At 35.6% G+C, this 13,989-nt stretch overlaps 1 protein-coding gene across 1 annotated transcript; it reads left to right on the forward strand.

Moving 5' to 3' along the window:
- Nucleotides 1–1,100: 1,100 nt before the first annotated feature.
- Nucleotides 1,101–6,936, forward strand: LOC114334439 (facilitated trehalose transporter Tret1-2 homolog). The gene is made up of 2 exons (XM_028284479.2): nucleotides 1,101–1,387; nucleotides 5,581–6,936. The coding sequence occupies exons 1-2, from the start codon at nucleotides 1,237–1,239 to the stop codon at nucleotides 6,924–6,926; spliced, it is 1,497 nt and encodes a 498-aa protein (XP_028140280.1). The 5' UTR covers nucleotides 1,101–1,236; the 3' UTR covers nucleotides 6,927–6,936.
- The last annotated feature ends 7,053 nt before the right edge of the window (nucleotides 6,937–13,989 follow it).

Below are 13,989 nucleotides of genomic sequence, written 5' to 3' on the forward strand. Positions count from 1 at the left end.
TGGATGGGGAAAAATATTAAATTAGCGACCGTCATCGCTTCGACGAAATAAATTTTTGAAGTGAAAACTTCTTGAGGGACGCTGTGCACTTTTTGGATGGGGAAAAATATTAAATTAGCGACCGTCATCGCTTCGACGAAATAAATTTTTGAAGTGAAAACTTCTTGAGGGACGTTGTGCACTTCTTGGATGGGGAAAAAGTATTAAATTAGCCACCGTCATCGCGACCATAATCGCTTCAACGAAATAAATATTTGAAATGAAACTTCTTGAGTGACGTTGTGCACATTTGGATGGGGAAAAAGTATTAAATTAGCGACCGTCATGGCTTCGATGAAATAAATTTTTGAATTAAAAATTCCTTTAGGGGCGTTGTGCACTTTTTTTATGGGAAAAAGTATTAAATTAGCGACCGTCATCGCGACCATCATCACTTCGCTGAAATAAAATTTCAACGTATATAAATTACGTGTATGTATACATAAATACGAGTAGCATAGGGCATAGGCATCTCGTATATGATATAGGTATAGCACTTCTTTTTGGATGGAAAAAAAGCATTGAGCTCGTGATTTATTTACTATAAGAAGTTTTCACTTCTGTGGGCACTCCCACGAGTGCCTTCAACGTTTTTTTTTCAATTAGAAATATGTAATGCCATATTAAAACATAGTTTATAATTCCAAAAAACTTTTCATAATAAAAATTTTTGATCTTCTGAAATATAAAAGTACTTTACTCTTTAACGAAGTTCATATTTTTGACATTCCAAGTCCAACATTTTCGCCCAATTGTTTTCTTTTGGTAAATCAGTGTTTTTGTCAGTTCATCATTTTTTAAAGCAAAAATATTAAGATAAAAACTCCCATTGTCTGATATCCCTGCGCAAATAAGTATTTTGCAGAATAATCATTACGATACAATTTCATTTGTATCGTAAAAATTAATGGATGTGATACATTATATTTACACTATTTAAAAAATTATCACAATCAAAAACCTTAATTGTTTTTTTTTCTTACAAAATATTAAATAGCTCAAACACAAGCTATTGTTAATCTCTCTTTCAATAATTATGGATGTATATAAATATTATATATTTATATATTATATTATGGAGAGAAATAACGTCGTAAAAATATACTGATGAAACAGTTTGCCAAAACTAGCAGTGAGTTGGGTGCTGGTGTGACGAGCATTTTTTGAACGAATTTTTTAATATAAAACAGCTCCGTCATGACCATCGTTGAGCCCAGTGAAAGACATGGGGTGGAATATGTACCTTACAATACGGAAAGTACAGAAAAGAATAACCTCGTCCAACTAAAGCCTCAAAACCAAGGCGCTAAATCGGACACACCTTTCTTAATCATGACAATTCTTTCAGGTAATTATAGCATTAATTATTTATCCTTGATACTTATGTTACTTTCCTCTCTCCTCGTTACTTTACTCTATCCAAGTGTTTCTGTTACTGCGTTAATTATTTTATTTTTCACTTTTCCCAGCTTTCGTCGTCATCGTTTGCTAATATTTCATCCTCATCAAACTTGTCTTATATTCTTCTTCTGTATAAGTATTAGAAGACTTCTTCTTCTTCAGATGACAATCCACTAATGGATGTTAGAGATCACATTTTCCATTAACTCTCTGGTTCTTGCAATGTGTATTAGAGACTGTATGTCGTTAATCCCTGTCCATTACCTTATGTTTCAAAGCCAGAACATTTTCTTGCATCCTATTCCTCTCTTGCCTTCAATTATTCCAAGACAGAGACAAAGAAGAAGAGGAAAAAGTTACTTACCTTCATTTTTGTGTCTATTTAAACGGTACCTCATATCTATGCTTCAGAAGAAAGTGTACAATAGAAAGTAGGTAGGTACACTTGTTACAGCGATTACAAGCCCATCATTGTAGCAAGCTATCAACTTAAAGTAGATCCTCTGTTTTGAAAATTGAAATAACTGCCCCTATTGTAAGGGAGCTAGCAAAATTAGAGAACGTATATACATAGATGTTATTGCGAACACACTTTCTTTGTTGCCCAAACACTTTCTCAATATGACAAGAGTGACCCCAGGAGAGAATAGCATAATATGTAAGATGAGAATGAAAATTGCTATGATAAGCTGTTAAAATAGTTTCCCTGGAAGTCACTTGCACAAGTTGTCGGAAAAGCTTTTTTGATAGATTAACTATATTTTTTTCCCATGTTAATCGTACATCCAAATGTACCCTCAGAAACGTTGCCACGATTGCACATTGTGGTAGAGCAATGTTTCCAATGCCAGTGTAATTTCTTAAAGTAAAATTAAGATTTTGTAATTTCGAGTTGTTCAGGGAGAGACGGTTAGTTAAAAACCAATCAAATAAGTTTTTTTCAGATGTTTGGTAATCAAGGGTGTTGAATTCAGAAGGGAGATAGCTTACATACATAGAAAGTAGTGTCATCAGCAAATAAAACAGTGTTAACTGTCTCACTTTGAGAGTACACTAGATCGTTAATATAGATAAGAAATAATATATGACCCAAAACCGAGCCTTGCGGGACACCATAGGTCAGAGATTGTTTTTGAGAATCACACTGGTTGAAATGGACGTACTGATCACGATTTGACAGACATGGGAAGCTTTCTAAGCAGAATACTATGTGTGACACAATCGAAAGCCTTAGTAAGATCTAAAAACGATGCAAAAGTGTCAAGATATTTTTCAAACCCTTCCAAAATAGCTAAAGTTGTAGTTTTATTTTTTCGGAATCCGTACTGGTTTATTGCAAACAGTTTATTAGATTCAAAATGTAGATTAATTTGATTTTTTAAAATTCGTTCATAGACTTTAGATAAGATGGGAAACAAAGATATGGATCGATAATTAGTGTAATCATCAATAGAACCTTTACTCTTAAACAGAGGTATCACCTTTGCAGTTTTGAAAACTTGAGGATAAGTATTACAAGCTATTGGATTGATTGATTTATTAAAGTTGTTAGAGGTTGATCAATGATTTAATAGCTTTAATAATTTTTGTGTTAAATCCATCAGGATCTTTGCTGGTACTATTTTTTATTTCTGAGATAACCAAGTCGACTTGATTAAAGTTCACTGACTGAAAACTGAAACATTGGATACTTTTATGTGGTATACAATTCAAATAATCAACTCCTTTTTCTAGGATCTCCCAAATCTCCACAGGAATTCAAAAGGAAGGGATCACAAGGATAATATACATATCAAAAAACATACAAAGGACTTCATCATCATCATCATCATCATTTGGCTCTACAACTTTATGTGAGTCTTGGCCGCGTTTACTATTTCCCTCCATTGTTGTCGGTCCTGAGCAGCTATTTCCCATTGCTGTACTCCCATTTTGCGTAGATCGCTGGCTACTGCGTCCTTCCATCTCTTTCTTGGGCGACCAACTGACCTTTTTCCATCGGGCCTTTCCCAGAATGTGGCGTTTAGAAGTCTTTCGTCACTTGATCTTAGTACGTGACCCGCCCATCGTATTCTGTTTGATTTAATGTAGCGTACTATGTTTTCATCTCCGTATATTGTCTGGAGTTCATCATTGTGTCTTCTTCTCCATTCTCCTGTTGTCTCTTCTCTGCAAGGCCCATAGATAGTCCGCAGTATCTTTCTTTCAAGTACCAGTAATTTTGTTGTTTCCCGCTGATTCAGAGTCCAGGTTTCGCTTCCGTACGTTATTGTGGGACGAATTATTGTCTTATATACTCTTATTTTTGCTGGTCTTGAGAGTATTTTTGATTTAAGTAGGGTCATTAACGAGTAATATGTCCTGTTTCCTGCAATAATCCTGGCTGCCACGTCCTTTTCATAGTTATTTTCAGATGTTATGATCGCTCCCAAGTACTTAAATTCTTTGACGACTTCAAAATTGTATTCATTAATTGTTACGTTTTGTCTAACCCTTGGTCTTGGGTTCTTCGTAACCACCATGTACTTGGTCTTGTTCTCGTTGACCTTAAGACCAACTTCCTTGGCTCCGTTCTCGAATAGGGTGAGAACTTCTTTTGCATCTCTGGTGGATTGTGCAATTGTGTCCACGTCATCCGCAAAGGCTAATAGTATTTTTGATCCTTGGGCGGCAAATCCGTTTGTCAGTTGTGGCTGAGCTTTCCTTACTGCATGTTCCAGTGCGAAGTTAAACAGCAGGGGGGCGAGAGGATCTCCTTGTCTAAGTCCAGTGTCAATGAGGAATTCCTCCGACGTGTTGCTGCCAACTCTAATTCGTGCGGAAGCGTTCTCCGTGCTCACCTTTGCTAATCGTACCAGTTTTCCAGGTACTCCCATTTCTACCATAGTCTCCCACAATGCTTCTCTGCTAACAGAATCGTAAGCTTGTTTGAAGTCCACGAAGATTTGGTGTACATCGCGGTTGAATTCCCAGTTTTTTTCCAACACCTGGCGTAGGACGAAGATCTGGTCTATAGTCGACCTTCCCGGTCTGAATCCGCTTTGGTAGTCGCCTATTATTTCCTCTGCGTATGGAGTTAATCTTCTAAACAGTATTATGGATATAATCTTGTATGTTGTATCAATTAACGATATTCCTCTATAGTTCCGACATATTTGTTTGTCTCCCTTCTTGTGAATAGGTATTATATGGCTTTCATGCCAGTGTTTCGGTATTTCTTCTCTTTCCCAGACTTCTCTTATAAGATGATATATCTCAAGATGTAGTTTGTCTCCCCCTTTTTTTAGTAGTTCCGCCTGTATGCCGTCTGGGCCTGGGGCTTTATGGTTTTTTAGGGACGAAATTGCGGACTTTACTTCAGCTAGTGTGGGCCCTGGTATTTCAGGTTCGGCTAACTGGTACTGTCTTTGTTGCCCTGTCGTTGTGGGGTTTTCTGTATTTAAGAGTTGCTCAAAATACTTTCTCCATTGGCGGCTTATCTCTTCTTATCTATACAAAGGACTTGTCAAACATTAAAGAGTTGATAACATAAAAAGAAGAACAAAATATAAGATTTACAAGACACTGATTACACCAGCCCTAACATACGGTTCAGTGACATGGACACTTGTAAAAATCGATGAGAAGCTACTCCAAGGGAGTGCGAGAAAACAACGCATGCTGAAGATGTTACAACTTTGAATATTGAATTGTCATGCTACTGATGATGATGATGATGACGCTCCTCACGATAGTAGACTTTTTACTCGATTTAAAATTGTATTTCATGTTTAGCTACATATTACCTATAAGGTAGAAAAAGCTCTTTTGAAGGCCATGGATATCTATACTAAATTTACAGTCAATATGTAGTAGAAATAAATAAACCAATACACGTTAAATGCTACTAGGAGCACTCCCGAATCATAATTTACAAAGTATATACATTGTAAATCCCAAATCATGATTTCCAAAGTTTATACATTGTAAATTATGATTCGGGAGTGCTCCTAGTAGCATTTAACGTGTCTTGATTTGTTTATTTCTACTGCATCTTGATTCTGAATTTAGTATAGTTTTCTTTTTTCATTTTACGTAAATAATATTAATTTTAAAATAAAAATGTATACCATTTTTATTCATTATTAATTTTCTTTTAAGGTACTATGCTTGCCACTATTGCCGGATCCCAAATGGTGTGGACGTCACCCGTAATCCCAAAAATCACCTCAAACATCTCTGATGACAATCCTTTGGGAAGAACGGCAACAACTTACGAAATATCGATGATTGCTGGTTTTCCACCATTAGCATCTCTTGCGGGATCTTTATTTCTGGGACAGTTGGCAGAAGTATTCGGAAGAAAAAGGTCTATACTGATCCTGGCTTTAGGGAATCTCACAACAGTAGTTTGCTTGGCATTTAGTACCAATGTATATTGCATTGTCGTGTTTCGATGTATAATATTTATGTTTTTTAACGGAGCTATAACTGTGTTACCTGTTTATTTGACAGAAATTTGCGAAGACCACAACAGAGCAAGGTATGGTTGTTTGATGGGCGGTATGCTACCTTCAGGAAGCCTCTTCGGTTACGTAGTGGGCTCATTTTTCACCATCAGAGTATTTACTTTATTAACACTAAGTCCATTATTATTCTTTATTTTCTTTTGCGTATGTGCACCCGAGTCTCCAGTCTATTCCCTATCTAGAGGGAGAAGAGAAGAATGTTTACGCGCTCTTAGAAAGTTAAGAAGCAATAAAAATGACAAAGAAATTGAGGATGATATGTACCAAATAGAAGAAACTTTAAAGCTTCGGGCAAATTCTTCTTCTGGTAATATCTTTAGCTTATTCTCAACAAAAGAGAAGAGGTACGCAACTCTTTTAGCATTAATTCCTCCTATGATACAAGTTTTTTCAGGAGTTCCCATTTTGATCCAATTCATGGCACCTATATTTATTGCAGCTGGCACAAAGTATAACAGTAATCATCTGGCAATAGTAGCTGGTGGTATAAAGGCTATCAGTTTTATAATCGTTTCGTTTATTGTCGAGAAAACTGGAAGAAGGTCTATGCTTCTTATCTCTGCAATAGGATCTTCTATACCACTTTTAATGTTGGGTGGATTTTTCTTCCTCAAGCATATCAATTCCCCATTGGTTGCTTCACTCCAGTGGCTACCTTTGACTAGCATAATGGTGTTCATGATAACTTACTCTCTAGGAATTGGTCCAATTCCAATGGCCATCATGGGAGAACTTTTCACTCCAGATGTCAGAACCGCAGGCGTATCATTTATTATGACAGTGATGTTCACATGTCTGTTTTGCGGCTCGACCAGTTTTCCAATCATTAAAGAGTTTCTAGGCTTGCATTGGTGTATCTGGATGTTTAGCGTGTCTTGTCTAGCTGGGGCAACATTTATTTATTTTATGATTCCGGAAACGAAGGGGAAAACTGTTGTAGAAATACAAGAATATATTAAGAGCTGTGTAAATAAATAAATGTTTCTTGTTCAGTGTTTTATTTGTAATATACAAGGTGTGCCAAAAGAAGCGGGGCGTTCCAATATATTTCGCGAAACGGACGTCGAATCGAAAAACTGAAAAACACTTTTTAAAATTTTTTTCAAAAATATATCTAATGACACCAAACACAATTCCCCATCCCACCCCCGGAGGTGGGGTGAAAGTAACTTTAAAATCGTAAATTGAAACTCCATTTTATTGCAGATTTGGATTCCTTATGTAAAAATAAGTAACTTTTATTCGAGACATTTTTTAGAATTATTGATAGATGGCGGTATAATCGGAAGCAAACGAGTTATCCTTATACCCTAGGAAAATTATGGAAACGGTCTAATATTTTAAGAACTACAATTCTAAATCAAAAAATGATACACGACATGTTCAATATTTTTCAAAATATATCGAATGCCATCAAACATGGTCACCACCCTGCCCTCTGGGAGCGGACTGAGGGAACTTTTAATGGGAAACCCATGTTTTATTGCAGATATTGATTCTACAAAACATCCTTAAAAAACTATGTTCAGTAGACATAAAAATTAGTTTGCAGACTTCTGATCTGTATACAGGGTGTTTGGTAAAGAATGGGCCATAGCTTAACCTCAGGTTCTCGAGGTTAAAATAGGCCGATTTAAGCTAACTTAACTTAGTACAAAGTTTATAATAACTGAGATACAGGGTGTCAATTTTTTTTTATTTATTATTGAATTTATTATTGAATATTTCCTGACAGGTATGAGATAACAACATGAAATTTGGTATGTGGAGGTTTTTTAGGCCGAGAAAACTAAATTCCCTACCAAAAATTATGTATTGCCCAGAGGGCGCCACATACGCCTTTCAGCACTCATTTATTACGTTCAATTTTTTTTATCCCTCACTCTGTATAATTTTGACGTTAAAATTTTTATTTTCCTATTAGTTTTACTTAAAAAAAGGTATACTTCTTTCATCTCCCTAAACTCAACCGTTTTCGAGATAAACGCATTTTAAGTCTGCGATACACCATCATTTTTAGCATAATATCATCGTAGTTACACCCGAAAAATAACTTAAAACCATAATAATTGTGCCAGTTCTCAAATTTATGTCATTGCATGGCAAATTCCATTTGAAGAAATTTGCGATACATTTTTGGATAATTTTATGGTTTTAAGTTATTTTTCGGGTGTAACTACAATGATGTTTTGCTAAAAATGATGGTGTATCGCAGATTTAAAATGCGTTTATCTCGAAAACGGTTGAGTTTAGGGAGATGAAAGAAGTGTACCTTTTCTAAGTAAAACTACCTAATAGTAGAATAAAAATTTTAATGTCAAAATTATACAGAGTGAGGGATAAAAAATTGAACGTAATAAATGAGTACTGAGAGGCGTACATAATTTTTGGTAGGGAATTTAGTTTTCTCGACCCAAAAAACCCCCACATACCAAATTTCATGTTGTTATCTCATACCTTTCAGGAAATATTCAATAATAAATAAAAAAAAAGGTTTAACTTTGACACCCTGTATCTCGGTTATCATAAACTTTGTACTAAGGTAAGTTAGCTTAAATCGGCCTATTTTAACCTCAAGAACCTGAGGTTAAGCTATGGCCCATTCTTTACCAAACACCCTGTATTATGTTTTTCTGGGATCATAGCGCCAACTATCACGATTCGAAAAAAATTTCAGATAAAGCTTGTTTCCATTTAAGATTTTAAAGTTTTCCCTCGCCCCACCCCCAGGGTGTGATAGTGCAGGGTCATCTATAGTGCCATTAGATATTTTTTAATAGTAGGTATATTATGCAAGAGCATTTAATGATGGTCATTATGAAGCGAGTATGATGGTTACAAAACGAGCCGTATGCTGCGAGTTTCGTATAGAGTCATCATCATCATCATGGTGCTACAGCCCTTAGAGGGCCTCGACCTTCTCAAGCGTTCTACGCCATTCTGTTCTGTCCCTTGCCTGCGCTTTCCAGTTGCCGACTCCGATCTTCTCGGCATCTTGTATTACCCCGTCCATCCACCTCAACTTTGGTCTACCCCGTCTTCTCATTCCCACGGGTTGAGCTGTTAGAATCCTTTTTATCATGTTCGATTCAGGGGCTCGGGCTACATGTCCTGCCCACTGCAGGCGATTTCGCTTAATTATAGTGATAATATCTTTTCCACCAAACGTTTGCTTGTAGATATTCTGCAGTTCAAGTTATATCTACGCCTCCATATTCCGTTCTCACAAACCGCTCCGAATATCTTGCGTAGTACCTTTCTTTCAAAAAGTGATAGAGCGGATTCATCTGTTTTAGTTAGCGTCCATGCCTCTGAACCATATGTGAGAACGGGGACTATCAATGTTCTATACAGCCTTATAGGAGTTTTTTGAGACATAGATTCGTATAGAGTACGAGGTTCATAATGGTAATTCAATGCAAGTTGTGTACACGATTTTTTCTATACAACAAAAAATATATTCAAATTTATTAATTTTGTAACGCAAACAAATTAAGTAGTTTCTCCGCAGTTCGTTTACATATTGAGAACTGTCAAAGCGTATGTAGTTGACTCGCCATTAATCAATGCGAATTCATCGCGAATGCCAAATCGCGATTCTATTGGTTAAAAATCTGTATCGTAATTTATCATAATGAAGTATCATAATGAAGTTCATTATGATACCTCTCATAAATCATAATGAAGTTCATTATGATACAGGTAGTGAAATCATAATTGAGGCGGTAGCTAGAATAGGGCTTTTCATCGATTGTCATTTGTTTCGAGCTTCTGTCATGTGTCACATAATATTAATATATCTACGTTATACGTCTTTGGTTTGTATTATTGTATGTACCAATAACGTATGTCGTAGATATATTAATATTATGTGGCACATGACAGAAGCTCGAAACAAATGACTGTGAATGAAAAGCCCTATAAGGGCCTATTGGGACCGTGCAAGTTCGGCAAAGCGTCACCTGGTTTCTACTCTCAGCAACATTATTCGCACTTTTAATTATATTGGCCAATTATATTAGTCCTGGTTACTGGATAATTGTCAAGACCATAGTCCAAAAAAATAATAAGAAGAAAAAATAAGATTCAAGTTATGTTATTAAAACGTAAACAATTGTATGTAGTAAATAAAATTATGTATTTATTAAAATGGAGTATTGCAAGCAAAATACAATTATCAATATATCATTTTTCTTCTTCAATGACAGTAGGTCTGAAATATACGTAAATTTGACAATTTCAATTGACAATATTATGAATTATTTAAGAAAGCTGCAATATTTCTCCTCTATTCTCGCACGATCGTTTCTCGTATCCCCTCCAAGTACTTGCATACACCGCGTATAGGCCTATGGGCCCTTTTTCTGTAGAACACAGAATTGAATTCTTCATGTTGTTCTCTGTCAATCCACCAAATTTTTCTACGATATTATGGGTTTTTATGTTGGTACACCACTTTTTTCAGAGAAGTGTTGGAACAGCTGAGAAAGATTTATATAGGTGACAGACTAAGTTTTCAACCCAACAGCACATAAAATAATATTGAAAATATTACTCTACATCCCACCAGATTGAAAACAATGGGAACATTATCTGGTTACACCTATGACGCTTCTAAAATTTGCAAGACATAACGGATGCTGAGACTAAAGAAGATGAGGGAATTTTACAATTTATAATTCACGTCCCATCTGCTCAGCGCGGTAAAGTTCCAACGAGAATGTTGTTTACGTGTTATTTCTGATTGGAGTACGAAGGGAACCATTCTCGTTGGAACTTTACCGCGCTGACCAGATGGGACGTGAAATTATAAATTGTAAAATTCCCTCATCTTCTTTAGTCTCAGCATCCGTAATGGCTTGCAAATCTTAGAAGCATCGGAGGTATAACCAGAGAATGTTCCTATTGTTTTCAATCTGGTGGGATGTAGAGTAATATTTTCAATATTATTTTATGTGCTATTAGATTGAAAACTTAGTCTTTAGCTAGCAGTTGCCGCCAGGGCATCCCTGCCATTTCGTTCGTTGCAATCCGGAACTGCACGCCGGGGTTTGTCCTGGTTGGATCAGAGAGAGCAGCATATGTGCCTCCTGATGAGAGACTAATAAGTTTCGAAACCGGTAGAGGTGCTTCCTGCACTCTCTGATTGTACTAGATTATAATGCGGCTGTAGTTTCGTGGTTCAACGAAATTGAAAATAATTATTTATTTTTGACTTATAAGTATTATTTTGTATATTTTATGTATTGTTTATAATATTTATATTTATAAAAATAATATAAATATATATTATTAAAGTTTTTGAAGTTATACTTCTTTACGCGCATATGAGGGTGTATTTTAATAGGATTAAAACCTTTGATCCCGGCGCAGTCGCATTACAACTCTGTTCTGATTGGATGTTCAAATGACATGACAAAAATTATCCAATATGGCAGCTGTATCACAGCTGTGGGACTGTGGTTTGGTTATGCATGGTGTATGGTTGTTGCGTTTTAAAATTTGTAGGAAGAGAAACAACAAACAAAAAGTTAGTTAATGGTTATACTGCCTTTTTAAATAGTTTTCATATTATATTTTTGGACTTATTAACATAGAAGAGATGATTGTTGCATGTCAATATGAAAGCCCATCAAACTGTGACTAGTATGAGTGCCGCAAGATTACTGATAAAAAACCTATTAGCTCGAAGCTGTAGAGAACTGTGGATAACAACAATCAACCGGGACGATCTACGATCTCGCTTATTCAAAGCTAAAGAATCTTACACTGGTAAGTGTTTTAAAAATAGTAGATCAAATTTTGTTATGATATTGTCAAATTGTGAAACGTCAAAATATTTATATTTCATTTATTAACATTAATATTAATAATACAACTTGCGCAATTTGAAAAATGTGGTTTTAAAGGTTTTTTATTATAATCTTGTGTCTTTGGATTTGTCTTCCTTGGGCGTAAAATAATAAAACATCTATTTTTATATTTCACTTGTCACCGTGATGTGTGAATATGTATAGATATCTAACACGTTAATAGTATGTGCCTTGATGGTCTTGTTGGTAGAGCATTGGACCAGAGATTGAGAATTCGCAAGGTTGCGGGTTTAATTCCTGGACGATTCATACTTTTTTCGTTTTTTTTTAATATTTGGCATTGTTAAGTTTTGGTTAAATTTTGGTAATTATTGTTAATTTTTTGTATTGTAACTGTTAAGTAGGTATATTTATTTCGTTGAAATTATATTATAATAGAAGTATAACTTCTTACGTGCGTACAAAGTACACACACATTCTTTTTCTATTATTTCATCAATGGATTATCGAAATTCTTGAAACTATAACGCTTAAAAAATGCAAGTGTTGATTCGCTTATGGCTTAGATGTTAAATCTTTGAATGCTTGTTTCTCAAAATACACTTTTGGCAGATAAGTCCTTCTTCTGGCTACTGCCTCAATTGATATAATATAGTATGAGAATAGAAAAAATATATTAAACACGTGATTTTTGGTTTTTGATTTGGAAGTGTATTTCATGAGATATTAGACCGTTTCTATAATTTACCTGGTATGACGATAAATCGTTTTTTGTGATTATGGCGCCATCTATCAACAATGACACAAATGTAAAAGTTAATTATTTTTTTATGAGGAACCCAAATCTGCAATAAAAATGGTGAGTGGTGGTGAAAAATCGTGTTTGGTGTGATTGGATAGATTTTTAAAATGTAAATTTAAATTTAAGATTCCGATATAAATTCTTCCGATCTTCCAACTGATTTAGCTCATCTTGTATGCATCTTCTCGCTAGGTTTGGATCCACACTCCTCTATTGCTGTGTCATTGGCATATATACTGAGCATGGTTCGCGGGGTAATTGGTGTGTCCGCGGTGCATAAATATGGTATACAAAAAGGGTGGAGAGTACCTACTCTTCCCTGTGGCACTCCATCTCGATTATTCCAACTTGAGACTATCGGAACCCTGAACTTTCTATTGGCTAGAAAAGACGAGAGAATGCATTTCATTGCCTTAATGTATCCAAGTTAGCTCGTTTTGTGAATAACTTTGTCAAATACCTACCTTACTGGCGTCTAGAAATGTAGTAGATGTGTATTTCTTCTGGTTAAATCCTTCTGTGGTGTATTCTTCTTCTTCACGTGCCATCTCCGCGACAGAGGTTGGCAATCATCATGGCTATTCTGATCTTAGATGCTGCTGCTCTGAATAGTTCGGTTGATGTGCATCCGTACCATTCCCTCAAGTTACGCAACCACGAGATTCGTCTCCTTCCTACACTTCTCTTGCCCTGGATTTTCCCCTGTATAATTAACTGAAGTATGTTGTATCTCTCATTACGCATAACATGCCCCAGGTACTGCAGCTTTCGTGTCTTGATGGTTTCCAATATTTCCAGTCTTTTGTTGACTCTTCTCATGACTTCGTTGTTTGTTATATGCTCGGCCCATGATATCTTCAGGATTCTTCTATACACCCACAGTTTAAATGCTTCCAATTTTTTAGTAGTCGATGCATTAAGTGTCCATGCTTCTATCCCGTAAAGCAGAGTCGAGAAAATATAACACCTTGCCAGCCTAACTCTCAAGTCTAATTTCAGTTCTCTTGCACAAAGTACCTCTCTCATTCTATTGAAGTTTGTTCTTGCTTTCTCTATTCTAACTTTGATTTCTTTGGAGTAATCGTTTGTGTGATTAATTATTGTGGCAAGATAGTTGTAGTTTTCTACTTGTTCTAAAGTTTTACCTTTAATTGTCAGGATTTCATCATTATTTTGGGTTTTTGATATCCTCATAAATTTAGTTTTCTTGATGTTTATTGATAATCGATATTCTTCTCCATACTCAACCATCTTGTTCATTAGCTTTTGGAGGCCTTTAAGGTTGTCTGTTATTATGATAGTATCGTCCGCATACCTAATGTTGTTAATTGGCGTTCCACTTACCTTTATTCCTGCTGTTTCTCCCTCAAGAGCTCTTTTCATAATTTCTTCAGAGTATGCATTGAATAGTAGTGGTGATAATACA

The sequence above is a fragment of the Diabrotica virgifera genome, chromosome 8 (assembly GCF_917563875.1).
Source record: "Diabrotica virgifera virgifera chromosome 8, PGI_DIABVI_V3a".
Lineage (NCBI taxonomy): Eukaryota > Metazoa > Arthropoda > Insecta > Coleoptera > Chrysomelidae > Diabrotica > Diabrotica virgifera.

Bases quoted from the DNA above. Each gene is read 5' to 3' on its own strand.
- LOC114334439 (XM_028284479.2), top strand. From the start codon at position 1,237: ATGACCATCGTTGAGCCCAGTGAAAGACATGGGGTGGAATATGTACCT. The intron at 1,388-5,580 runs GTAATTATAGCA...TTTTCTTTTAAG, and splicing joins AATCATGACAATTCTTTCAG to GTACTATGCTTGCCACTATT.